At 49.1% G+C, this 27842-nt stretch overlaps 1 protein-coding gene across 1 annotated transcript in view; it reads left to right on the top strand.

Annotated features, from left to right (window-relative positions):
• Window positions 1-25810, top strand: part of LOC140405778 (deaminated glutathione amidase-like) — a gene marked incomplete at its 5' end in the record, with an annotated part of 96139 nt that extends 70329 nt beyond the window's left edge. Inside the window, one exon of the mRNA XM_072494210.1 lies at window positions 25430-25810. Within this exon, the coding sequence (XP_072350311.1) occupies window positions 25430-25711 (282 nt within the window). The remainder of the gene's footprint in view (window positions 1-25429) is intronic.
• Window positions 25811-27842: the final 2032 nt, after the last annotated feature.

Here is a 27842-nt window from a genome sequence, read left to right as displayed (position 1 = left end):
GATTTCAGTGTGTGTGACCCCGGGTGTGGAGGAACACTCCTTTAATAGTGATTTCAGTGCGTGTGACCCCGGGTGTGGAGGAACACTCCTTTAATAGTGATCTCAGTGTGTGTGAGCCTGGGTGTGAGGAACACTCCTTTAATAGTGATTTCAGTGTGTGTGAGCCTGGGTGTGAAGGAACACTCCTTTAATAGTGATTTCAGTGTGTGTGAGCCCGGGTGTGAGGAACACTCCTTTAATAGTGATTTCAGTGTGTGTGAGCCCGGGTGTGAGGAACACTCCTTTAATAGTGATTTCTGTGTGTGTGACCCCGGGTGTGGAGGAACACTCCTTTAATAGTAAATTCAGTGTGTGTGAGCCTGGGTGTGAAGGAACACTCCTTTATTAGTGATTTCAGTGTGTGTGAGCCTGGGTGTGAAGGAACGCTCCTTTAATAGTGATTTCAGTGTGTGTGGGCCTGGGTGTGAGGGAACACTCCTATAATAGTGATTTCAGTGTGTGTGAGCCCGGGTGTGAAGGAACACTCCTTTAATAGTGATTTCAGTGTGTGTGAGCCCGGGTGTGAAGGAACACTCATTTAATAGTGATTTCAGTGTGTGTGAGCCCGGGTGTGAGGAACACTCCTTTAATAGTGATTTCTGTGTGTGTGACCCCGGGTGTGGAGGAACACTCCTTTAATAGTAAATTCAGTGTGTATGAGCCTGGGTGTGACGGAACACTCCTTTAATAGTGATTTCAGTGTGTGTGAGCCTGGGTGTGAAGGAACACTCCTTTAATAGTGATTTCAGTGTGTGTGAGCCTGGGTGTGAGGGAACACTACTTTAATAATGATTTCAGTGTGTGTGAGCCCGGGTGTCAAGGAACACTCCTTTAATAGTGATTTCAGTGTGTGTGACCCCGGGTGTGGAGGAACACTCCTTTAATAGTGATTTCAGTGTGTGTGACCCCGGGTGTGGAGGAACACTCCTTTAATAGTGATTTCAGTGTGTGTGACCCCGGGTGTGGAGGAACACTCCTTTAATAGTGATTTCAGTGTGTGAGAGCCCTGGTGTGAAGGAACACTCCTTTCATAGTGATTTCAGTGTGTGTGAGCCCGGGTGTGAAGGAACACTCCTTTAATAGTGATTTCAGTGTGTGTGACCCCGGGTGTGGAGGAACACTCCTTTAATAGTGATTTCAGTGTGTGTGACCCCGGGTGTGGAGGAACACTCCTTTAATAGTGATTTCAGTGTGTGTGACCCCGGGTGTGGAGGAACACTCCTTTAATAGTGATTTCAGTGTGTGTGTGACTCCGGGTGTGAAGGAACACTCCATTTATTGTGATTTCAGTGTGTGTGAGCCTGGGTGTGAAGGAACACTCCTTTAATAGTGTTTTCAGTGTGTGTGAGCCCGGGTGTGAAGGAACGCTCCTTTAATAGTGATTTCAGTGTGTGTGACCCCCGGTGTGGAGGAACACTCCTTTAATAGTGATTTCAGTGTGTGTGAGCCCGGGTGTGAAGGAGCACTCCTTTAATAGTGATTTCAGTGTGTGTGAGTCCGGGTGTGAAGGAACGCTCCTTTAATAGTGATTTCAGTGTGTGTGAGCCCGGGTGTGGAGGAACACTCCTTTAACAGTGATCTCAGTGTGTGTGAGCCTGGGTGTGAGGAACACTCCTTTAATAGTGATTTCAGTGTGTGTTAGCCTGGGTGTGGAGGAACACTCCTTTAATAGTGATTTCAGTGTGTGTGAGCCCGGGTGTGAAGGAACACTCCTTTAATAGTGATTTCAGTGTGTGTGAGCCTGGGTGTGAAGGAACACTCCTTTAATAGTGATTTCAGTGTGTGTGAGCCTGGGTGTGAGGAACACTCCTTTATAGTGATTTCAGTGTGTGTGAGCCCGGGTGTGAGGAACACTCCTTTAATAGTGATTTCTGTGTGTGTGGCCCCGGGCGTGGAGGAACACTCCTTTAATAGTAAATTCAGTGTGTGTGAGCCTGGGTGTGAAGGAACACTCCTTTAATAGTGATTTCAGTGTGTGTGAGCCTGGGTGTGAAGGAACGCTCCTTTAATAGTGATTTCAGTGTGTGTGAGCCCGGGTGCGAAGGAACACTCCTTTAATGGTGATTTCAGTGTGTGTGAGCCTGGGTGTGAAGGAACACTCATTTAATAGTGATTTCAGTGTGTGTGAGCCCGGGTGTGAGGAACACTCCTTTAATAGTGATTTCAGTGTGTGTGAGCCCGGGTGTGAGGAACACTCCTTTAATAGTGATTTCAGTGTGTGTGAGCCTGGGTGTGAAGGAACATTCCTTTAATAGTGATTTCAGTGTGTGTGAGCCCGGGTGTGAAGGAACACTCCTTTAATAGTGATTTCAGTGTGTGTGAGCCCGGGTGTGAAGGAACACTCATTTAATAGTGATTTCAGTGTGTGTGAGCCCGGGTGTGAGGAACACTCCTTTAATAGTGATTTCTGTGTGTGTGACCCCGGGTGTGGAGGAACACTCCTGTAATAGTAAATTCAGTGTGTGTGAGCCTTGGTGTGAAGGAACACTCCTTTAATAGTGATTTCAGTGTGTGTGAGCCTGGGTGTGAAGGAACACTCCTTTAATAGTGATTTCAGTGTGTGTGAGCCTGGGTGTGAGGGAACACTACTTTAATAATGATTTCAGTGTGTGAGCCCGGGTGTCAAGGAACACTCCTTGAATAGTAATTTCAGTGTGTGAGGGCGTGGGTGTGAGGGAACACTCCTTTAATAGTGTTTTCAGTGTGTGTGAGCCCGGGTGTGAAGGAACACTCCTTTAATAGTGATTTCAGTGTGTGTGACCCCGGGTGTGGAGGAACACTCCTTTAATAGTGATTTCAGTGTGTGTGAGCCTGGGTGTGAGGAACACTCCTTTAATAGTGATTTCAGTGTGTGTGACCCCGGGTGTGGAGGAACACTCCTCTAATAGTGATTTCAGTGTGTGTGACCCCGGGTGTGAAGGAACACTCCGTTAATAGTGATTTCAGTGTGTGTGACCCCGGGTGTGGAGGAACACTCCTTTAATAGTGATTGCAGTGTGTGTGTGAGTCCGGGTGTGAAGGAACACTCCATTTATTGTGATTTCAGTGTGTGTGAGCCTGGGTGTGATGGAACGCTCCTTTACTAGTGATTTCAGTGTGTGTGACCCCGGGTGTGGAGGAACACTCCTTTAATAGTGATTTCAGTGCGTGTGACCCCGGGTGTGGAGGAACACTCCTTTAATAGTGATCTCAGTGTGTGTGAGCCTGGGTGTGAGGAACACTCCTTTAATAGTGATTTCAGTGTGTGTTAGCCTGGGTGTGGAGGAACACTCCTTTAATAGTGATTTCAGTGTGTGTGAGCCCGGGTGTGAAGGAACACTCCTTTAATAGTGATTTCAGTGTGTGTGAGCCTGGGTGTGAAGGAACACTCCTTTAATAGTGATTTCAGTGTGTGTGAGCCCGGGTGTGAGGAACACTCCTTTAATAGTGATTTCAGTGTGTGTGAGCCCGGGTGTGAGGAACACTCCTTTAATAGTGATTTCTGTGTGTGTGACCCCGGGTGTGGAGGAACACTCCTTTAATAGTAAATTCAGTGTGTGTGAGCCTGGCTGTGAAGGAACACTCCTTTAATAGTGATTTCAGTGTGTGTGAGCCTGGGTGTGAAGGAACGCTCCTTTCATGGTGATTTCAGTGTGTGTGGGCCTGGGTGTGAGGGAACACTCCTTTAATAGTGATTTCAGTGTGTGTGAGCCCGGGTGTGAAGGAACACTCCTTTAATAGTGATTTCAGTGTGTGTGAGCCCGGGTGTGAAGGAACACTCATTTAATAGTGATTTCAGTGTGTGTGAGCCCGGGTGTGAGGAACACTCCTTTAATAGTGATTTCTGTGTGTGTGACCCCGGGTGTGGAGGAACACTCCTTTAATAGTAAATTCAGTGTGTATGAGCCTGGGTGTGACGGAACACTCCTTTAATAGTGATTTCAGTGTGTGTGAGCCTGGGTGTGAAGGAACACTCCTTTAATAGTGATTTCAGTGTGTGTGAGCCTGGGTGTGAGGGAACACTACTTTAATAATGATTTCAGTGTGTGTGAGCCCGGGTGTCAAGGAACACTCCTTTAATAGTGATTTCAGTGTGTGTGACCCCGGGTGTGGAGGAACACTCCTTTAATAGTGATTTCAGTGTGTGTGACCCCGGGTGTGGAGGAACACTCCTTTAATAGTGATTTCAGTGTGTGTGACCCCGGGTGTGGAGGAACACTCCTTTAATAGTGATTTCAGTGTGTGAGAGCCCTGGTGTGAAGGAACACTCCTTTCATAGTGATTTCAGTGTGTGTGAGCCCGGGTGTGAAGGAACACTCCTTTAATAGTGATTTCAGTGTGTGTGACCCCGGGTGTGGAGGAACACTCCTTTAATAGTGATTTCAGTGTGTGTGACCCCGGGTGTGGAGGAACACTCCTTTAATAGTGATTTCAGTGTGTGTGTGACTCCGGGTGTGAAGGAACACTCCATTTATTGTGATTTCAGTGTGTGTGAGCCTGGGTGTGAAGGAACACTCCTTTAATAGTGTTTTCAGTGTGTGTGAGCCCGGGTGTGAAGGAACGCTCCTTTAATAGTGATTTCAGTGTGTGTGACCCCCGGTGTGGAGGAACACTCCTTTAATAGTGATTTCAGTGTGTGTGAGCCCGGGTGTGAAGGAGCACTCCTTTAATAGTGATTTCAGTGTGTGTGAGTCCGGGTGTGAAGGAACGCTCCTTTAATAGTGATTTCAGTGTGTGTGAGCCCGGGTGTGGAGGAACAGTCCTTTAACAGTGATCTCAGTGTGTGTGAGCCTGGGTGTGAGGAACACTCCTTTAATAGTGATTTCAGTGTGTGTTAGCCTGGGTGTGGAGGAACACTCCTTTAATAGTGATTTCAGTGTGTGTGAGCCCGGGTGTGAAGGAACACTCCTTTAATAGTGATTTCAGTGTGTGTGAGCCTGGGTGTGAAGGAACACTCCTTTAATAGTGATTTCAGTGTGTGTGAGCCTGGGTGTGAGGAACACTCCTTTATAGTGATTTCAGTGTGTGTGAGCCCGGGTGTGAGGAACACTCCTTTAATAGTGATTTCTGTGTGTGTGGCCCCGGGCGTGGAGGAACACTCCTTTAATAGTAAATTCAGTGTGTGTGAGCCTGGGTGTGAAGGAACACTCCTTTAATAGTGATTTCAGTGTGTGTGAGCCTGGGTGTGAAGGAACGCTCCTTTAATAGTGATTTCAGTGTGTGTGGGCCTGGGTGTGAGGGAACACTCCTTTAATAGTGATTTCAGTGTGTGTGAGCCCGGGTGCGAAGGAACACTCCTTTAATGGTGATTTCAGTGTGTGTGAGCCCGGGTGTGAAGGAACACTCATTTAATAGTGATTTCAGTGTGTGTGAGCCCGGGTGTGAGGAACACTCCTTTAATAGTGATTTCAGTGTGTGTGAGCCCGGGTGTGAGGAACACTCCTTTAATAGTGATTTCAGTGTGTGTGAGCCTGGGTGTGAAGGAACATTCCTTTAATAGTGATTTCAGTGTGTGTGAGCCCGGGTGTGAAGGAACACTCCTTTAATAGTGATTTCAGTGTGTGTGAGCCCGGGTGTGAAGGAACACTCATTTAATAGTGATTTCCGTGTGTGTGAGCCCGGGTGTGAGGAACACTCCTTTAATAGTGATTTCTGTGTGTGTGACCCCGGGTGTGGAGGAACACTCCTGTAATAGTAAATTCAGTGTGTGTGAGCCTTGGTGTGAAGGAACACTCCTTTAATAGTGATTTCAGTGTGTGTGAGCCTGGGTGTGAAGGAACACTCCTTTAATAGTGATTTCAGTGTGTGTGAGCCTGGGTGTGAGGGAACACTACTTTAATAATGATTTCAGTGTGTGAGCCCGGGTGTCAAGGAACACTCCTTGAATAGTAATTTCAGTGTGTGAGGGCGTGGGTGTGAGGGAACACTCCTTTAATAGTGTTTTCAGTGTGTGTGAGCCCGGGTGTGAAGGAACACTCCTTTAATAGTGACTTCAGTGTGTGTGACCCCGGGTGTGGAGGAACACTCCTTTAATAGTGATTTCAGTGTGTGTGAGCCTGGGTGTGAGGAACACTCCTTTAATAGTGATTTCAGTGTGTGTGACCCCGGGTGTGGAGGAACACTCCTTTAATAGTGATTTCAGTGTGTGTGACCCCGGGTGTGGAGGAACACTCCTTTAATAGTGATTTCAGTGTGTGTGAGCCCGGGTGTGAAGGAACACTCCTTTCATAGTGATTTCAGTGTGTGTGAGCCTGGGTGTGAAGGAACACTCCGTTAATAGTGATTTCAGTGTGTGTGACCCCGGGTGTGGAGGAACACTCCTTTAATAGTGATTGCAGTGTGTGTGTGAGTCCGGGTGTGAAGGAACACTCCATTTATTGTGATTTCAGTGTGTGTGAGCCTGGGTGTGAAGGAACACTCCTTTAATAGTGTTTTCAGTCTGTGTGAGCCCGGGTGTGAAGGAACACTCCTTTAATAGTGATTTCAGTGTGTGTGAGCCTGGGTGTGAAGGAACACTCCTTTAATAGTGATTTCAGTGTGTGTGACCCCGGGTGTGGAGGAACACTCCTTTAATAGTGATCTCAGTGTGTGTGAGCCTGGGTGTGAGGAACACTCCTTTAATAGTGATTTCAGTGTGCGTTAGCCTGGGTGTGGAGGAACACTCCTTTAATAGTGATTTCAGTGTGTGTGAGCCCGAGTGTGAAGGAACACTCCTTTAATAGTGATTTCAGTGTGTGTGAGCCTGGGTGTGAAGGAACACTCCTTTAATAGTGATTTCAGTGTGTGTGAGCCCGGGTGTGAGGAACACTCCTTTAATAGTGATTTCAGAGTGTGAGAGCCCGGGTGTGAGGAACACTCCTTTAATAGTGATTTCTGTGTGTGTGATCCCGGGTGTGGAGGAACACTCCTTTAATAGTAAATTCAGTGTGTGTGAGCCTGGGTGTGAAGGAACACTCCTTTAATAGTGATTTCAGTGTGTGTGAGCCTGGGTGTGAAGGAACGCTCCTTTAATAGTGATTTCAGTGTGTGTGGGCCTGGGTGTGAGGGAACACGCCTTTAATAGTGATTTCAGTGTGTGTGAGCCCGGGTGTGAAGGAACACTCCTTTAATAGTGATTTCAGTGTGTGTGACCCCGGGTGTGGAGGAACACTCCTTTAATAGTGATTTCAGTGTGTGTGAGCCTGGGTGTGAAGGAACACTCCTTTAATAGTGATTTCAGTGTGTGTGACCCCGGGTGTGGAGGAACACTCCTTTAATAGTGATTTCAGTGTGTGTGTGAGTCCGGGTGTGAAGGAACACTCCATTTATTGTGATTTCAGTGTGTGTGAGCCTGGGTGTGAAGGAACACTCCTTTAATAGTGTTTTCAGTGTGTGTGAGCCCGGGTGTGAAGGAACACTCCTTTAATAGTGATTTCTGTGTGTGTGACCCCGGGTGTGGAGGAACGCTCCTTTAATAGTGATTTCAGTGTGTGTGAGCCCGGGTGTGAAGGAACACTCCTTTAATAGTGATTTCAGTGTGTGTGAGCCTGGGTGTGAAGGAACACTCCTTTCATAGTGATTTCAGTGTGTGTGAACCCGGGTGTGAAGGAACACTCCTTTAATAGTGATCTGTGTGTGTGAGCCTGGGTGTGAAGGAACACTCCTTTAATAGTGATTTCGGTGTGTGTGTGAGCCCGGGTGTGAAGGAACACTCCTTTAATAGTGATTTCAGTGTGTGAGGGTATGGGTGTGAGGGAACACTCCTTTAATAGTGATTTCAGTGTGTGTGAGCCCGGGTGTGAAGGAACACTCCTTTAATAGTGATTTCAGTGTGTGTGAGCCTGGGTGTGAAGGAACACTCCTTTCATAGTGATTTCAGTGTGTGTGAGCCCGGGTGTGAAGGAACACTCCTTTAATAGTGATCTGTGTGTGTGAGCCTGGGTGTGAAGGAACACTCCTTTAATAGTGATTTCGGTGTGTGTGTGAGCCCGGGTGTGAAGGAACACTCTTTTAATTGTGATTTCAGTGTGTGTGAGCCTGGGTGTGAAGGAACACTCCTTTAATTGTGATTTCAGTGTGTGTGAGCCTGGGTGTGAAGGAACACTCCTTTAATAGTGATTTCAGTGTGTGTGACCCCGGGTGTGGAGGAACACTCCTTTTAATAGTGATTTCAGTGTGTGTGTGAGTCCGGTTGTGAAGGAACACTCCATTTATTGTGATTTCAGTGTGTGTGAGCCTGGGTGGGAAGGAACACTCCTTTAATAGTGTTTTCAGTGTGTGTGAGCCCGGGTGTGAAGGAACACTCCTTTAATAGTGATTTCTGTGTGTGTGACCCCGGGTGTGGAGGAACGCTCCTTTAATAGTGATTTCAGTGTGTGTGAGCCCGGGTGTGAAGGAACGCTCCTTTAATAGTGATTTCAGTGTGTAAGGGCGTGGGTGTGAGGGAACACTCCTTTAATAGTGATTTCAGTGTGTGTGAGCCCGGGTGTGAAGGAACACTCCTTTAATAGTGATTTCAGTGTGTGTGAGCCTGGGCGTGAAGGAACACTCCTTTCATAGTGATTTCAGTGTGTGTGAGCCCGGGTGTGAAGGAACACTCCTTTAATTGTGATCTGTGTGTAAGAGCCTGGGTGTGAAGGAACACTCCTTTAATTGTGATTTCAGTGTGTGTGAGCCTGGGTGTGAAGGAACACTCCTTTAATAGTGATTTCAGTGTGTGTGAGCCCGGGTGTGAAGGAACACTCCATTAATAGTGATTTCAGTGTGTGTGACCCCGGGTGTGGAGGAACACTCCTTTAATAGTGATTTCAGTGTGTGTGAGAGTCCGGGTGTGAAGGAACACTCCATTTATTGTGATTTCAGTGTGTGTGAGCCTGGGTGGGAAGGAACACTCCTTTAATAGTGTTTTCAGTGTGTGTGAGCCCGGGTGTGAAGGAACGCTCCTTTAATAGTGATTTCAGTGTGTGTGAGCCCGGGTGTGAAGGAACACTCCTTTAATAGTGTTTTCAGTGTGTGTGAGCCCGGGTGTGGAGGAACACTCCTTTAATAGTGAATTCAGTGTGTGTGAGCCCAGGTGTGAAGGAACACTCCTTTAATAGTGATTTCAGTGTGTGTGAGCCTGGGTGTGAAGGAACCCTCCTTTAATAGTGATTGCAATGTGTGTGAGCCCGGGTGTGAAGGAACACTCCTTTAATAGTGATTTCTGTGTGTGTGACCCCGGGTGTGAAGGAACACTCCTTTAATAGTGATTTCAGTGTGTGTGAGCCTGGGTGTGAAGGAACCCTCCTTTAATAGTGATTTCAGTGTGTGTGAGCCTGGGTGTGAAGGAACGCTCCTTTAATAGTGATTTCAGTGTGTGAGGGCCTGGGTGTGAGGGAACACTCCTTTAATAGTGATTTCAGTGTGTGTGAGCCCGGGTGTGAAGGAACGCTCCTTTAATAGTGATTTCAGTGTGTGTGAGCCCGGGTGTGAAGGAACACTCCTTTAATAGTGATTTCAGTGTGTGTGAGCCCAGGTGTGAGGAACACTCCTTTAATAGTGATTTCTGTGTGTGTGGCCCCGGGCGTGGAGGAACACTCCTTTAATAGTAAATTCAGTGTGTGTGAGCCTGGGTGTGAAGGAACACTCCTTTAATAGTGATTTCAGTGTGTGTGAGCCTGGGTGTGAAGGAACGCTCCTTTAATAGTGATTTCAGTGTGTGTGGGCCTGGGTGTGAGGGAACACTCCTTTAATAGTGATTTCAGTGTGTGTGAGCCCGGGTGCGAAGGAACACTCCTTTAATAGTGATTTCAGTGTGTGTGAGCCCGGGTGTGAAGGAACACTCATTTAATAGTGATTTCAGTGTGTGTGAGCCCGGGTGTGAGGAACACTCCTTTAATAGTGATTTCAGTGTGTGTGAGCCCGGGTGTGAGGAACACTCCTTTAATAGTGATTTCAGTGTGTGTGAGCCTGGGTGTGAAGGAACATTCCTTTAATAGTGATTTCAGTGTGTGTGAGCCCGGGTGTGAAGGAACACTCCTTTAATAGTGATTTCAGTGTGTGTGAGCCCGGGTGTGAAGGAACACTCATTTAATAGTGATTTCAGTGTGTGTGAGCCCGGGTGTGAGGAACACTCCTTTAATAGTAAATTCAGTGTGTGTGAGCCTTGGTGTGAAGGAACACTCCTTTAATAGTGATTTCAGTGTGTGTGAGCCTGGGTGTGAAGGAACACTCCTTTAATAGTGATTTCAGTGTGTGTGAGCCTGGGTGTGAGGGAACACTACTTTAATAATGATTTCAGTGTGTGTGAGCCCGGGTGTGAAGGAAAACTCCTTTAATAGTGATTTCAGTGTGTGTGACCCCGGGTGTGGAGGAACACTCCTTTAATAGTGATTTCAGTGTGTGTGACCCCGGGTGTGGAGGAACACTCCTTTAATAGTGATTTCAGTGTGTGTGACCCCGGGTGTGGAGGAACACTCCTTTAATAGTGATTTCAGTGTGTGTGTGAGTCCGGGTGTGAAGGAACACTCCATTTATTGTGATTTCAGTGTGTGTGAGCCTGGGTGTGAAGGAACACTCCTTTAATAGTGTTTTCAGTGTGTGTGAGCCCGGGTGTGAAGGAACGCTCCTTTACTAGTGATTTCAGTGTGTGTGACCCCGGGTGTGGAGGAACACTCCTTTAATAGTGATTTCAGTGTGTGTGAGCCCGGGTGTGAGGAACACTCCTTTAATAGTGATTTCAGTGTGTGTGAGCCCGGGTGTGAGGAACACTCCTTTAATAGTGATTTCTGTGTGTGTGACCCCGGGTGTGGAGGAACACTCCTTTAATAGTAAATTCAGTGTGTGTGAGCCTGGGTGTGAAGGAACACTCCTTTAATAGTGATTTCAGTGTGTGTGAGCCTGGGTGTGAAGGAACGCTCCTTTAATAGTGATTTCAGTGTGTGTGGGCCTGGGTGTGAGGGAACACTCCTTTAATAGTGATTTCAGTGTGTGTGAGCCCGGGTGTGAAGGAACACTCATTTAATAGTGATTTCAGTGTGTGTGAGCCCGGGTGTGAAGGAACACTCATTTAATAGTGATTTCAGTGTGTGTGAGCCCGGGTGTGAGGAACACTCCTTTAATAGTGATTTCTGTGTGTGTGACCCCGGGTGTGGAGGAACACTCCTTTAATAGTAAATTCAGTGTGTATGAGCCTGGGTGTGACGGAACACTCCTTTAATAGTGATTTCAGTGTGTGTGAGCCTGGGTGTGAAGGAACACTCCTTTAATAGTGATTTCAGTGTGTGTGAGCCTGGGTGTGAGGGAACACTACTTTAATAATGATTTCAGTGTGTGTGAGCCCGGGTGTCAAGGAACACTCCTTTAATAGTGATTTCAGTGTGTGTGACCCCGGGAGTGGAGGAACACTCCTTTAATAGTGATTTCAGTGTGTGTGACCCCGGGTGTGGAGGAACACTCCTTTAATAGTGATTTCAGTGTGTGTGACCCCGGGTGTGGAGGAACACTCCTTTAATAGTGATTTCAGTGTGTGTGAGCCCTGGTGTGAAGGAACACTCCTTTCATAGTGATTTCAGTGTGTGTGAGCCCGGGTGTGAAGGAACACTCCTTTAATAGTGATTTCAGTGTGTGTGACCCCGGGTGTGGAGGAACACTCCTTTAATAGTGATTTCAGTGTGTGTGACCCCGGGTGTGGAGGAACACTCCTTTAATAGTGATTTCAGTGTGTGTGACCCCGGGTGTGGAGGAACACTCCTTTAATAGTGATTTCAGTGTGTGTGTGACTCCGGGTGTGAAGGAACACTCCATTTATTGTGATTTCAGTGTGTGTGAGCCTGGGTGTGAAGGAACACTCCTTTAATAGTGTTTTCAGTGTGTGTGAGCCCGGGTGTGAAGGAACGCTCCTTTAATAGTGATTTCAGTGTGTGTGACCCCCGGTGTGGAGGAACACTCCTTTAATAGTGATTTCAGTGTGTGTGAGCCCGGGTGTGAAGGAGCACTCCTTTAATAGTGATTTCAGTGTGTGTGAGTCCGGGTGTGAAGGAACGCTCCTTTAATAGTGATTTCAGTGTGTGTGAGCCCGGGTGTGGAGGAACACTCCTTTAACAGTGATCTCAGTGTGTGTGAGCCTGGGTGTGAGGAACACTCCTTTAATAGTGATTTCAGTGTGTGTTAGCCTGGGTGTGGAGGAACACTCCTTTAATAGTGATTTCAGTGTGTGTGAGCCCGGGTGTGAAGGAACACTCCTTTAATAGTGATTTCAGTGTGTGTGAGCCTGGGTGTGAAGGAACACTCCTTTAATAGTGATTTCAGTGTGTGTGAGCCTGGGTGTGAGGAACACTCCTTTATAGTGATTTCAGTGTGTGTGAGCCCGGGTGTGAGGAACACTCCTTTAATAGTGATTTCTGTGTGTGTGGCCCCGGGCGTGGAGGAACACTCCTTTAATAGTAAATTCAGTGTGTGTGAGCCTGGGTGTGAAGGAACACTCCTTTAATAGTGATTTCAGTGTGTGTGAGCCTGGGTGTGAAGGAACGCTCCTTTAATAGTGATTTCAGTGTGTGTGGGCCTGGGTGTGAGGGAACACTCCTTTAATAGTGATTTCAGTGTGTTTGAGCCCGGGTGCGAAGGAACACTCCTTTAATGGTGATTTCAGTGTGTGTGAGCCCGGGTGTGAAGGAACACTCATTTAATAGTGATTTCAGTGTGTGTGAGCCCGGGTGTGAGGAACACTCCTTTAATAGTGATTTCAGTGTGTGTGAGCCCGGGTGTGAGGAACACTCCTTTAATAGTGATTTCAGTGTGTGTGAGCCTGGGTGTGAAGGAACATTCCTTTAATAGTGATTTCAGTGTGTGTGAGCCCGGGTGTGAAGGAACACTCCTTTAATAGTGATTTCAGTGTGTGTGAGCCGGGGTGTGAAGGAACACTCATTTAATAGTGATTTCAGTGTGTGTGAGCCCGGGTGTGAGGAACACTCCTTTAATAGTGATTTCTGTGTGTGTGACCCCGGGTGTGGAGGAACACTCCTGTAATAGTAAATTCAGTGTGTGTGAGCCTTGGTGTGAAGGAACACTCCTTTAATAGTGATTTCAGTGTGTGTGAGCCTGGGTGTGAGGGAACACTACTTTAATAATGATTTCAGTGTGTGAGCCCGGGTGTCCAGGAACACTCCTTGAATAGTAATTTCAGTGTGTGAGGGCGTGGGTGTGAGGGAACACTCCTTTAATAGTGTTTTCAGTGTGTGTGAGCCCGGGTGTGAAGGAACACTCCTTTAATAGTGATTTCAGTGTGTGTGACCCCGGGTGTGGAGGAACACTCCTTTAATAGTGATTTCAGTGTGTGTGACCCCGGGTGTGGAGGAACACTCCTTTAATAGTGATTTCAGTGTGTGTGAGCCCGGGTGTGAAGGAACACTCCTTTCATAGTGATTTCAGTGTGTGTGAGCCTGGGTGTGAAGGAACACTCCGTTAATAGTTATTTCAGTGTGTGTGACCCCGGGTGTGGAGGAACACTCCTTTAATAGTGATTGCAGTGTGTGTGTGAGTCCGGGTGTGAAGGAACACTCCATTTATTGTGATTTCAGTGTGTGTGAGCCTGGGTGTGAAGGAACACTCCTTTAATAGTGTTTTCAGTCTGTGTGAGCCCGGGTGTGAAGGAACACTCCTTTAATAGTGATTTCAGTGTGTGTGAGCCTGGGTGTGAAGGAACACTCCTTTAATAGTGATTTCAGTGTGTGTGAGCCCGGGTGTGAGGAACACTCCTTTAATAGTGATTTCAGTGTGTGAGAGCCCGGGTGTGAGGAACACTCCTTTAATAGTGATTTCTGTGTGTGTGATCCCGGGTGTGGAGGAACACTCCTTTAATAGTAAATTCAGTGTGTGTGAGCCTGGGTGTGAAGGAACACTCCTTTAATAGTGATTTCAGTGTGTGTGAGCCTGTGTGTGAAGGAACGCTCCTTTAATAGTGATTTCAGTGTGTGTGGGCCTGGGTGTGAGGGAACACTCCTTTAATAGTGATTTCAGTGTGTGTGAGCCCGGGTGTGAAGGAACACTCCTTTAATAGTGATTTCAGTGTGTGTGACCCCGGGTGTGGAGGAACACTCCTTTAATAGTGATTTCAGTGTGTGTGAGCCTGGGTGTGAAGGAACACTCCTTTAATAGTGATTTCAGTGTGTGTGACCCCGGGTGTGGAGGAACACTCCTTTAATAGTGATTTCAGTGTGTGTGTGAGTCCGGGTGTGAAGGAACACTCCATTTATTGTGATTTCAGTGTGTGTGAGCCTGGGTGTGAAGGAACACTCCTTTAATAGTGTTTTCAGTGTGTGTGAGCCCGGGTGTGAAGGAACACTCCTTTAATAGTGATTTCTGTGTGTGTGACCCCGGGTGTGGAGGAACGCTCCTTTAATAGTGATTTCAGTGTGTGTGAGCCCGGGTGTGAAGGAACACTCCTTTAATAGTGATTTCAGTGTGTGTGAGCCTGGGTGTGAAGGAACACTCCTTTCATAGTGATTTCAGTGTGTGTGAGCCCGGGTGTGAAGGAACACTCCTTTAATAGTGATCTGTGTGTGTGAGCCTGGGTGTGAAGGAACACTCCTTTAATAGTGATTTCGGTGTGTGTGTGAGCCCGGGTGTGAAGGAACACTCCTTTAATAGTGATTTCAGTGTGTGAGGGTATGGGTGTGAGGGAACACTCCTTTAATAGTGATTTCAGTGTGTGTGAGCCCGGGTGTGAAGGAACACTCCTTTAATAGTGATTTCAGTGTGTGTGAGCCTGGGTGTGAAGGAACACTCCTTTCATAGTGATTTCAGTGTGTGTGAGCCCGGGTGTGAAGGAACACTCCTTTAATAGTGATCTGTGTGTGTGAGCCTGGGTGTGAAGGAACACTCCTTTAATTGTGATTTCAGTGTGTGTGAGCCTGGGTGTGAAGGAACACTCCTTTAATGGTGATTTCAGTGTGTGTGACCCCGGGTGTGGAGGAACACTCCTTTTAATAGTGATTTCAGTGTGTGTGTGAGTCCGGGTGTGAAGGAACACTCCATTTATTGTGATATCAGTGTGTGTGAGCCTGGGTGGGAAGGAACACTCCTTTAATAGTGTTTTCAGTGTGTGTGAGCCCGGGTGTGAAGGAACACTCCTTTAATAGTGATTTCTGTGTGTGTGACCCCGGGTGTGGAGGAACGCTCCTTTAATAGTGATTTCAGTGTGTGTGAGCCCGGGTGTGAAGGAACGCTCCTTTAATAGTGATTTCAGTGTGTAAGGGCGTGGGTGTGAGGGAACACTCCTTTAATAGTGATTTCAGTGTGTGTGAGCCCGGGTGTGAAGGAACACTCCTTTAATAGTGATTTCAGTGTGTGTGAGCCTGGGCGTGAAGGAACACTCCTTTCATAGTGATTTCAGTGTGTGTGAGCCCGGGTGTGAAGGAACACTCCTTTAATAGTGATCTGTGTGTAAGAGCCTGGGTGTGAAGGAACACTCCTTTAATTGTGATTTCAGTGTGTGTGAGCCTGGGTGTGAAGGAACACTCCTTTAATAGTGATTTCAGTGTGTGTGAGCCCGGGTGTGAAGGAACACTCCATTAATAGTGATTTCAGTGTGTGTGACCCCGGGTGTGGAGGAACACTCCTTTAATAGTGATTTCAGTGTGTGTGAGAGTCCGGGTGTGAAGGAACACTCCATTTATTGTGATTTCAGTGTGTGTGAGCCTGGGTGTGAAGGAACACTCCTTTAATAGTGTTTTCAGTGTGTGTGAGCCCGGGTGTGAAGGAACGCTCCTTTAATAGTGATTTCAGTGTGTGTGAGCCCGGGTGTGAAGGAACACTCCTTTAATAGTGTTTTCAGTGTGTGTGAGCCCGGGTGTGGAGGAACACTCCTTTAATAGTGAATTCAGTGTGTGTGAGCCCAGGTGTGAAGGAACACTCCTTTAATAGTGATTTCAGTGTGTGTGAGCCTGGGTGTGAAGGAACCCTCCTTTAATAGTGATTTCAGTGTGTGTGAGCCTGGGTGTGAAGGAACGCTCCTTTAATAGTGATTTCAGTGTGTGTGGGCCTGGGTGTGAGGGAACACTCCTTTAATAGTGATTTCAGTGTGTGAGGGCCTGGGTGTGAGGGAACACTCCTTTAATAGTGATTTCAGTGTGTGTGAGCCCGGGTGTGAAGGAACGCTCCTTTAATAGTGATTTCAGTGTGTGTGAGCCCGGGTGTGAAGGAACACTCCTTTAATAGTGATTTCAGTGTGTGTGAGCCCGGGTGTGAAGGAACACTCCTTTAATAGTGATTTCAGTGTGTGTGCGCCTGGGTGTGATGGAACACTCCTTTAATAGTGATTTCAGTGTGTGTGAGCCCGGGTGTGAAGGAACACTCCTTTAATAGTGATTTCAGTGTGCGTGAGCCCGGGTGTGAAGGAACACTCCTTTAATAGTGATTTCAGTGTGTGTGAGCCCGGGTGTAAAGGAACACTCCTTTAATAGTGATTTCAGTGTGTGAGCCCGGGTGTGAAGGAACACTCCTTTAATAGCGATTTCAGTGTGTGTGTGAGCCCGGGTGTGAGGGAACACTCCTTTAATAGTGATTTCAGTGTGTGTGAGCCCGGGTGTGAGGGAACACTCCTTTAATAGTGATTTCAGTGTGTGTGTGAGCCCTGGTGTGATGGAACACTCCTTTAATAGTGATTACAGTGTGTGTGAGCCCGGGTGTGAAGGAACGCTCCTTTAATAGTGATCTCAGTGTGCGTGAGCCCGGGTGTGAAGGAACGCTCCTTTAATAGTGATTTCAATGTGTGAGAGCCCGGGTGTGAAGGAACGCTCCTTTAATAGTGATTTCAGTGTGCGTGAGCCCGGGTGTGAAGGAACGCTCCTTTAACAGTGATCTCAGTGTGTGTGAGCCCGGGTGTGAAGGAACGCTCCTTTAATAGTGAATTCAGTGTGTGCGTGAGCCCGGGTGTGAAGGAACGCTCCTTTAATAGTGATTTCAGTGTGTGTGAGCCCGGGTGTGAAGGAACGCTCCTTTAATAGTGAATTCAGTGTGTGTGTGAGCCCGGGTGTGAAGGAACACTCCTTTAATAGTGATTTCAGTGTGTGTGTGAGCCCGGGTGTGAGGGAACACTCCTTTAATAGTGAATTCAGTGTGTGTGAGCCCGGGTGTGAGGGAACACTCCTTTAATAGTGAATTCAGTGTGTGTGTGAGCCTGGGTGTGAAGGAACGCTCCTTTAATAGTGAATTCAGTGTGTGTGTGTGAGCCCGGGTGTGAAGGAACACTCCTTTAATAGTGATTTCAGTGTGTGTGTGAGCCCGGGTGTGAGCGAACACTCCTTTAATAGTGAATTCAGTGTGTGTGTGAGCCCGGGTGTGAGGGAACACTCCTTTAATAGTGAATTCAGTGTGTGTGAGCCCGGGTGTGAGGGAACACTCCTTTAATAGTGATTTCAGTGTGTGTGTGAGCCCGGGTGTGAGGGAACACTCCTTTAATAGTGAATTCAGTGTGTGTGAGCTCGGGTGTGAAGGAACGCTCCTTTAATGGTGAATTCAGTGTGTGTGTGTGAGCCCGGGTGTGAAGGAACACTCCTTTAATAGTGATTTCAGTGTGTGTGTGAGCCCGGGTGTGAGGGAACACTCCTTTAATAGTGAATTCAGTGTGTGTGTGAGCCCGGGTGTGAGGGAACACTCCTTTAATAGTGAATTCAGTGTGTGTGAGCCCGGGTGTGAGGGAACACTCCTTTAATAGTGAATTCAGTGTGTGTGTGAGCCTGGGTGTGAAGGAACGCTCCTTTAATAGTGAATTCAGTGTATGTTTGAGCCCGGGTGTGAAGGAACACTCCTTTAATAGTGATTTCAGTGTGTGTGTGAGCCCGGGTGTGAGGGAACACTCCTTTAATAGTGAATTCAGTGTGTGTGTGAGCCCGGGTGTGAGGGAACACTCCTTTAATAGTGAATTCAGTGTGTGTGAGCCCGGGTGTGAGGGAACACTCCTTTAATAGTGATTTCAGTGTGTGTGAGCCCGGGTGTGAGGGAACACTCCTTTAATAGTGAAGTCAGTGTGTGTGTGAGCCTGGGTGTGAAGGAACGCTCCTTTAATAGTGAATTCAGTGTGTGTGTGAGCCCGGGTGTGAAGGAACACTCCTTTAATAGTGATTTTAGTGTGTGTGTGAGCCCGGGTGTGAGGGAACACTCCTTTAATAGTGAATTCAGTGTGTGTGTGAGCCCGGGTGTGAGGGAACACTCCTTTAATAGTGAATTCAGTGTGTGTGAGCCCGGGTGTGAGGAAACACTCCTTTAATAGTGATTTCAGTGTGTGTGAGCCCGGGTGTGAAGGAACACTCCTTTAATAGTGATTTCAGTGTGTGTGTGAGCCCGGGTGTGAGGAACTCTCCTTTAATAGTGAATTCAGTGTGTGTGAGCCCGGGTGTGAAGGAACACTCCTTTAATAGTGATTTCAGTGTGTGTGAGCCTGGGTGTGAAGGAACACTCCGTTAATAGTTATTTCAGTGTGTGTGACCCCGGGTGTGGAGGAACACTCCTTTAATAGTGATTGCAGTGTGTGTGTGAGTCCGGGTGTGAAGGAACACTCCATTTATTGTGATTTCAGTGTGTGTGAGCCTGGGTGTGAAGGAACACTCCTTTAATAGTGTTTTCAGTCTGTGTGAGCCCGGGTGTGAAGGAACACTCCTTTAATAGTGATTTCAGTGTGTGTGAGCCTGGGTGTGAAGGAACACTCCTTTAATAGTGATTTCAGTGTGTGTGAGCCCGGGTGTGAGGAACACTCCTTTAATAGTGATTTCAGTGTGTGAGAGCCCGGGTGTGAGGAACACTCCTTTAATAGTGATTTCTGTGTGTGTGATCCCGGGTGTGGAGGAACACTCCTTTAATAGTAAATTCAGTGTGTGTGAGCCTGGGTGTGAAGGAACACTCCTTTAATAGTGATTTCAGTGTGTGTGAGCCTGGGTGTGAAGGAACGCTCCTTTAATAGTGATTTCAGTGTGTGTGGGCCTGGGTGTGAGGGAACACTCCTTTAATAGTGATTTCAGTGTGTGTGAGCCCGGGTGTGAAGGAACACTCCTTTAATAGTGATTTCAGTGTGTGTGACCCCGGGTGTGGAGGAACACTCCTTTAATAGTGATTTCAGTGTGTGTGAGCCTGGGTGTGAAGGAACACTCCTTTAATAGTGATTTCAGTGTGTGTGACCCCGGGTGTGGAGGAACACTCCTTTAATAGTGATTTCAGTGTGTGTGTGAGTCCGGGTGTGAAGGAACACTCCATTTATTGTGATTTCAGTGTGTGTGAGCCTGGGTGTGAAGGAACACTCCTTTAATAGTGTTTTCAGTGTGTGTGAGCCCGGGTGTGAAGGAACACTCCTTTAATAGTGATTTCTGTGTGTGTGACCCCGGGTGTGGAGGAACGCTCCTTTAATAGTGATTTCAGTGTGTGTGAGCCCGGGTGTGAAGGAACACTCCTTTAATAGTGATTTCAGTGTGTGTGAGCCTGGGTGTGAAGGAACACTCCTTTCATAGTGATTTCAGTGTGTGTGAGCCCGGGTGTGAAGGAACACTCCTTTAATAGTGATCTGTGTGTGTGAGCCTGGGTGTGAAGGAACACTCCTTTAATAGTGATTTCGGTGTGTGTGTGAGCCCGGGTGTGAAGGAACACTCCTTTAATAGTGATTTCAGTGTGTGAGGGTATGGGTGTGAGGGAACACTCCTTTAATAGTGATTTCAGTGTGTGTGAGCCTGGGTGTGAAGGAACACTCCTTTCATAGTGATTTCAGTGTGTGTGAGCCCGGGTGTGAAGGAACACTCCTTTAATAGTGATCTGTGTGTGTGAGCCTGGGTGTGAAGGAACACTCCTTTAATTGTGATTTCAGTGTGTGTGAGCCTGGGTGTGAAGGAACACTCCTTTAATAGTGATTTCAGTGTGTGTGACCCCGGGTGTGGAGGAACACTCCTTTTAATAGTGATTTCAGTGTGTGTGTGAGTCCGGGTGTGAAGGAACACTCCATTTATTGTGATATCAGTGTGTGTGAGCCTGGGTGGGAAGGAACACTCCTTTAATAGTGTTTTCAGTGTGTGTGAGCCCGGGTGTGAAGGAACACTCCTTTAATAGTGATTTCTGTGTGTGTGACCCCGGGTGTGGAGGAACGCTCCTTTAATAGTGATTTCAGTGTGTGTGAGCCCGGGTGTGAAGGAACGCTCCTTTAATAGTGATTTCAGTGTGTAAGGGCGTGGGTGTGAGGGAACACTCCTTTAATAGTGATTTCAGTGTGTGTGAGCCCGGGTGTGAAGGAACACTCCTTTAATAGTGATTTCAGTGTGTGTGAGCCTGGGCGTGAAGGAACACTCCTTTCATAGTGATTTCAGTGTGTGTGAGCCCGGGTGTGAAGGAACACTCCTTTAATAGTGATCTGTGTGTAAGAGCCTGGGTGTGAAGGAACACTCCTTTAATTGTGATTTCAGTGTGTGTGAGCCTGGGTGTGAAGGAACACTCCTTTAATAGTGATTTCAGTGTGTGTGAGCCCGGGTGTGAAGGAACACTCCATTAATAGTGATTTCAGTGTGTGTGACCCCGGGTGTGGAGGAACACTCCTTTAATAGTGATTTCAGTGTGTGTGAGAGTCCGGGTGTGAAGGAACACTCCATTTATTGTGATTTCAGTGTGTGTGAGCCTGGGTGTGAAGGAACACTCCTTTAATAGTGTTTTCAGTGTGTGTGAGCCCGGGTGTGAAGGAACGCTCCTTTAATAGTGATTTCAGTGTGTGTGAGCCCGGGTGTGAAGGAACACTCCTTTAATAGTGTTTTCAGTGTGTGTGAGCCCGGGTGTGGAGGAACACTCCTTTAATAGTGAATTCAGTGTGTGTGAGCCCAGGTGTGAAGGAACACTCCTTTAATAGTGATTTCAGTGTGTGTGAGCCTGGGTGTGAAGGAACCCTCCTTTAATAGTGATTTCAGTGTGTGTGAGCCTGGGTGTGAAGGAACGCTCCTTTAATAGTGATTTCAGTGTGTGTGGGCCTGGGTGTGAGGGAACACTCCTTTAATAGTGATTTCAGTGTGTGAGGGCCTGGGTGTGAGGGAACACTCCTTTAATAGTGATTTCAGTGTGTGTGAGCCCGGGTGTGAAGGAACGCTCCTTTAATAGTGATTTCAGTGTGTGTGAGCCCGGGTGTGAAGGAACACTCCTTTAATAGTGATTTCAGTGTGTGTGAGCCCGGGTGTGAAGGAACACTCCTTTAATAGTGATTTCAGTGTGTGTGCGCCTGGGTGTGATGGAACACTCCTTTAATAGTGATTTCAGTGTGTGTGAGCCCGGGTGTGAAGGAACACTCCTTTAATAGTGATTTCAGTGTGCGTGAGCCCGGGTGTGAAGGAACACTCCTTTAATAGTGATTTCAGTGTGTGTGAGCCCGGGTGTAAAGGAACACTCCTTTAATAGTGATTTCAGTGTGTGAGCCCGGGTGTGAAGGAACACTCCTTTAATAGCGATTTCAGTGTGTGTGTGAGCCCGGGTGTGAGGGAACACTCCTTTAATAGTGATTTCAGTGTGTGTGAGCCCGGGTGTGAGGGAACACTCCTTTAATAGTGATTTCAGTGTGTGTGTGAGCCCTGGTGTGATGGAACACTCCTTTAATAGTGATTACAGTGTGTGTGAGCCCGGGTGTGAAGGAACGCTCCTTTAATAGTGATCTCAGTGTGCGTGAGCCCGGGTGTGAAGGAACGCTCCTTTAATAGTGATTTCAATGTGTGAGAGCCCGGGTGTGAAGGAACGCTCCTTTAATAGTGATTTCAGTGTGCGTGAGCCCGGGTGTGAAGGAACGCTCCTTTAACAGTGATCTCAGTGTGTGTGAGCCCGGGTGTGAAGGAACGCTCCTTTAATAGTGAATTCAGTGTGTGCGTGAGCCCGGGTGTGAAGGAACGCTCCTTTAATAGTGATTTCAGTGTGTGTGAGCCCGGGTGTGAAGGAACGCTCCTTTAATAGTGAATTCAGTGTGTGTGTGAGCCCGGGTGTGAAGGAACACTCCTTTAATAGTGATTTCAGTGTGTGTGTGAGCCCGGGTGTGAGGGAACACTCCTTTAATAGTGAATTCAGTGTGTGTGAGCCCGGGTGTGAGGGAACACTCCTTTAATAGTGAATTCAGTGTGTGTGTGAGCCTGGGTGTGAAGGAACGCTCCTTTAATAGTGAATTCAGTGTGTGTGTGTGAGCCCGGGTGTGAAGGAACACTCCTTTAATAGTGATTTCAGTGTGTGTGTGAGCCCGGGTGTGAGCGAACACTCCTTTAATAGTGAATTCAGTGTGTGTGTGAGCCCGGGTGTGAGGGAACACTCCTTTAATAGTGAATTCAGTGTGTGTGAGCCCGGGTGTGAGGGAACACTCCTTTAATAGTGATTTCAGTGTGTGTGTGAGCCCGGGTGTGAGGGAACACTCCTTTAATAGTGAATTCAGTGTGTGTGAGCTCGGGTGTGAAGGAACGCTCCTTTAATGGTGAATTCAGTGTGTGTGTGTGAGCCCGGGTGTGAAGGAACACTCCTTTAATAGTGATTTCAGTGTGTGTGTGAGCCCGGGTGTGAGGGAACACTCCTTTAATAGTGAATTCAGTGTGTGTGTGAGCCCGGGTGTGAGGGAACACTCCTTTAATAGTGAATTCAGTGTGTGTGAGCCCGGGTGTGAGGGAACACTCCTTTAATAGTGAATTCAGTGTGTGTGTGAGCCTGGGTGTGAAGGAACGCTCCTTTAATAGTGAATTCAGTGTGTGTGTGAGCCCGGGTGTGAAGGAACACTCCTTTAATAGTGATTTCAGTGTGTGTGTGAGCCCGGGTGTGAGGGAACACTCCTTTAATAGTGAATTCAGTGTGTGTGTGAGCCCGGGTGTGAGGGAACACTCCTTTAATAGTGAATTCAGTGTGTGTGAGCCCGGGTGTGAGGGAACACTCCTTTAATAGTGATTTCAGTGTGTGTGAGCCCGGGTGTGAGGGAACACTCCTTTAATAGTGAAGTCAGTGTGTGTGTGAGCCTGGGTGTGAAGGAACGCTCCTTTAATAGTGAATTCAGTGTGTGTGTGAGCCCGGGTGTGAAGGAACACTCCTTTAATAGTGATTTTAGTGTGTGTGTGAGCCCGGGTGTGAGGGAACACTCCTTTAATAGTGAATTCAGTGTGTGTGTGAGCCCGGGTGTGAGGGAACACTCCTTTAATAGTGAATTCAGTGTGTGTGAGCCCGGGTGTGAGGAAACACTCCTTTAATAGTGATTTCAGTGTGTGTGAGCCCGGGTGTGAAGGAACACTCCTTTAATAGTGATTTCAGTGTGTGTGTGAGCCCGGGTGTGAGGAACTCTCCTTTAATAGTGAATTCAGCGTGTGTGAGCCCGGGTGTGAAGGAACACTCCTTTAATAGTGATTTCAGTGTGTGTGAGCCCGGGTGTGAAGGAACACTCCTTTAATAGTGATTTCAGTGTGTGTGAGCCCGGGTGTGAAGGAACACTCCTTTAATAGTGATTTCAGTGTGTGTGAGCCCGGGTGTGAAGGAACACTCCTTTAATAGTGATTTCAGTGTGTGTGTGAGCCCGGGTGTGAAGGAACACTCCTTTAATAGTGAATTCAGTGTGTGAGAGCCCGGGTGTGAGGGAACGCTCCTTTAATAGTGATTTCAGTGTGTGTGGGCCTGGGTGTGAAGGAACACTCCTTTAATAGTGATTTCAGTGTGTGTGAGCCTGGGTGTGAAGGAACACTCCTTTAATAGTGAATTCAGTGTGTGTGAGCCCGGGTGTGAGGAACTCTCCTTTAATAGTGATTTCAGTGTGTGTGAGCCCGGGTGTGAAGGAACGCTCCTTTAATAGTGATTTCAGTGTGTGTGTGAGCCCGGGTGTGAAGGAACACTCCTTTAATAGTGAATTCAGTGTGTGTGAGCCCGGTTGTGAGGAACTCTCCTTTAATAGTGATTTCAGTGTGTGTGAGCCCGGGTGTGAAGGAACACTCCTTTAATAGTGATTTCAGTGTGTGTGTGAGCCCGGGTGTGAAGGAACACTCCTTTAATAGTGAATTCAGTGTGTGTGAGCCCGGGTGTGAGGAACTCTCCTTTAATAGTGAATTCAGTGTGTGTGAGCCCGGGTGTGAAGGAACACTCCTTTAATAGTGATTTCAGTGTGCGTGAGCCCGGGTGTGAAGGAACACTCCTTTAATAGTGATTTCTGTGTGTGTGAGCCCGGTTGTGAAGGAACACTCCTTTAATAGTGATTTCAGTGTGTGTGTGAGCCCGGGTGTGAAGGAACACTCCTTTAATAGTGATTTCAGTGTGTGTGACCCCGGGTGTGGAGGAACACTCCTTTAATAGTGATTTCAGTGTGTGTGAGCCCGGGTGTGAGGGAACACTCCTTTAATAGTGATTTCAGTGTGTGTGAGCCCGGGTGTGAGGAACACTCCTTTAATAGTGATTTCAGTGTGTGTGAGCCCGGGTGTGAAGGAACACTCCTTTAATAGTGATTTCAGTGTGTGTGACCCCGGGTGTGGAGGAACACTCCTTTAATAGTGATTTCAGTGTGTGTGACCCCGGGTGTGGAGGAACACTCCTTTAATAGTGAATTCAGTGTGTGTGAGCCCGGGTGTGAGGGAACACTCCTTTAATAGTGATTTCAGTGTGTGTGAGTCCTGGTGTGAAGGAACACTCCTTTAATAGTGATTTCAGTGTGCGTGAGCCCGGGTGTGAAGGAACACTCCTTTAATAGTGATTTCAGTGTGTGTGAGCCTGGGTGTGAAGGAACGCTCCTTTAATAGTGATTTCAGTGTGTGTGAGCCCGGGTGTGAAGGAACACTCATTTAATAATGATTTCAGTGTGTGAGGGCGTGGGTGTGAGGGAACACTCCTTTAATAGTGATTTCAGTGTGTGTGTGAGCCCGGGTGTGAAGGAACACTCCTTTAATAGTGATTTCAGTGTGTGTGAGCCCGGGTGTGAAGGAACACTCCTTTAATAGTGATTTCAGTGTGTGTGAGCCCGGGTGTGAAGGAACGCTCCTTTAATAGTGATTTCAGTGTGTGTGAGCCCGGGTGTGAGGGAACACTCCTTTAATAGTGATTTCAGTGTGTGTGAGCCTGGGTGTGAAGGAACGCTCCTTTAATAGTGATTTCTGTGTGTGTGAGCCCGGGTGTGAAGGAACACTCATTTAATAATGATTTCAGTGTGTGAGGGCGTGGGTGTGAGGGAACACTCCTTTAATAGTGATTTCAGTGTGTGTGTGAGCCCGGGTGTGAAGGAACACTCCTTTAATAGTGATTTCAGTGTGTGTGTGAGCCCGGGTGTGAAGGAACACTCCTTTAATAGTGATTTCAGTGTGTGTGTGAGCCCGGGTGTGAAGGAACGCTCCTTTAATAGTGATTTCAGTGTGTGTGAGCCCGGGTGTGAGGGAACACTCCTTTAATAGTGATTCTCGAGGGCACAAGCTTGTGTCTGTGTGTCTCCCCCGGATTTACGAGCTCCGTCTCTCTGCAGCCTCTCCTGCGAGCCCGGGCCATCGAGACTCAGAGTTACGTTGTGGCGGCAGCACAGACTGGGAAACACAACGACCACCGCGCGTCCTACGGCCACACGATGGTGGTGGATCCCTGGGGGACTGTAGCTGCTCAGTGTAACGTGGGTCGCGACATTTGCTATGCGGAGATCAACCTGGACTATCTGCGGGAAATCAGACAGGACATGCCGGTCCGCAGCCACCGCAGGAATGATTTGTATGCGAATGTCACTCTCCAGCTGCCGAACGTTGCAGATCATTGACCTGAGAGTATCGAGACAGCCTGAACCTTTGGCTGTCGCTCAATGTTCACCATTGCAATTATTGTATCAAAATCTATAAATATATCCATTTCAGTTGAACGTTTACCCGTGTGTCTGTTTGTGGACGTATGAAGCACTCTGACTCACTGTTTTTCCCTCACTCGCGCTCTCCCTTTCTCTCCCTCTCTAGCGTTCTCTCTCTCTCTCCCCTCTGCTACGCTCTCTCTCCCCCTCTGCCGTGCTCTCTTCCCCTCTGCCGTGCTCTCTCTCCCCCTCTGCCACACGCTCTCCTCCTCTGCCGCCCGCTCTCTTCCCCCCTCTGCCGTGCTCTCTCTCCCCCTCTGCCACACGCTCTCCTCCTCTGCCGCCCGCTCTCTTCCCCTCTGCCGCTCGCTCTCTCACCCCCTCTGCCGCACGCTCTCTCTCCCCCTCTGCCGCTCGCTCTCTCCTCTTCTGCCGCTCGCTCTCTCCTCCTCTGCCGCTCGCTCTCTCCCCCCTCTGCCGCTCGCTCTCTCCCCCTCTGCCGCTCGCTCTCTCCCCCTCTGCCGCTCGCTCTCTCCCCCTCTGCCGCTCGCTCTCCACCTCTGCCGCTCGCTCTCCACCTCTGCCGCTCGCTCTCCACCTCTGCCGCTCTCTCTCCCCCTCTGCCGCTCGCTATCTCCCCCCTGCTGCTCGCTCTCACCCCCTCTGCCGCTCGCTCTCTCCCCCCTGCCGCTCGCTCTCTCTCCCCCCTGCCGCTCGATCTCTCTCCCCCCTGCCGCTCGATCTCTCTCCCCCCTGCCGCTCGCTCTCTCCCCCTCTGCCGCTCGCTTTCTCCCCCTCTGCCGCTCGCTCTCTCCACCTCTGCCGCTCGCTCTCTCCACCTCTGCCGCTCGCTCTCTCCACCTCTGCCGCTCGCTTTCTCCACCTCTGCCGCTCGCTCTCTCCTCCACTGCCGCGCTCTCTCCCTCTCTGCCGCTCGCTCTCTCTCCCCCTCTGCTGCTCGCTCTCTCTCCCCCTCTGCCGCTCGCTCTCTCTCCCCCTCTGCCGCTCGCTCTCTCTCGCCCTCTGCCGCTCGCTCTCTCTCGCCCTCTGCCGCTCGCTCTCTCGCCCTCTGCAGCTCGCTCTCTCTCATCTGCCGCTCGCGCTCTCCCTCTCTGCCGCTCGCTCTCTCTCCCCCTCTGCCGCTCGCTCTCTCTCCCTCTGCCGCTCGCTCTCTCTCCCCCTCTGCCGCTTGCCCTCTCCCCCACTGCAGCTCGCTCTCTCTCCTCATCTGCCGCTTGCGCTCGCCCCCTCTGCCACTCGCTCTCTCTCCTCCTCCGTCGCACGCTCTCCCCCCTCTGCCGCTCGCTCTCTCTCCCCCTCTGTCGCTCGCGCTCTCACCCCTTTGCCGCTCTCTCTCCCCCTCTGCCGCTCGCTCTCTCCCCCTCTGCCGCTCGCTCTCTCCCCCTCTGCCGGTCGTTCTCTCTCCCTCTGCCGCTCACTCTCTCCCCCTCTGCCGGTCGCTCTCTCCCCCTCTGCCGCTCGCTCTCTCTCCCTCTGCCGCTCACTCTCTCTCCCCCTCTGCCGCTCACTCTCTCTCCCCCTCTGCCGCTCGCTCTCTCTCCCCCTCTGCCGCTCGCTCTCACCCCCTCTGCCGCTCGCTCTCTCTCCCCCCTGCCGCTCGCTCTCTCTCCCCCCTGCCGCTCGCTCTCTCTCCCCCCTGCCGCTCGCTCTCTCTCCCCCTCTGCCGCTCGCCCTCTCCCCCTCTGCCGCTCGCTCTCCACCTCTGCCGCTCGCTCTCCACCTCTGCCGCTCGCTCTCCCCCTCTGCCGCTCGCTCTCTCCCCCTCTGCCGCTCGCTCTCTCCCCCTCTGCCGCTCGCTCTCTCCCCCTCTGCCGCTCGCTCTCTCCCCCTCTGCCGCTCGCTCTCTCCCCCTCTGCCGCTCGCTCTCTCCCCCTCTGCCGCTCGCTCTCTCCCCCTCTGCCGCTCGCTCTCTCCCCCTCTGCCGCTCGCTCTCTCCCCCTCTGCCGCTCGCTCTCTCCCCCTCTGCCGCTCGCTCTCTCCCCCTCTGCCGCTCGCTCTCTCCCCCTCTGCCGCTCGCTCTCTCCCCCTCCGCCGCTCGCTCTCTCCCCCTCCGCCGCTCGCTCTCTCCCCCTCCGCCGCTCGCTCT

Source organism: Scyliorhinus torazame, unplaced genomic scaffold (assembly GCF_047496885.1).
Source record: "Scyliorhinus torazame isolate Kashiwa2021f unplaced genomic scaffold, sScyTor2.1 scaffold_218, whole genome shotgun sequence".
In the NCBI taxonomy this organism is placed as follows: domain Eukaryota; kingdom Metazoa; phylum Chordata; class Chondrichthyes; order Carcharhiniformes; family Scyliorhinidae; genus Scyliorhinus; species Scyliorhinus torazame.
The sequence above is the reverse complement of the archived record's forward strand: the minus strand, read 5'-3'. Positions and strand labels throughout refer to the sequence as shown.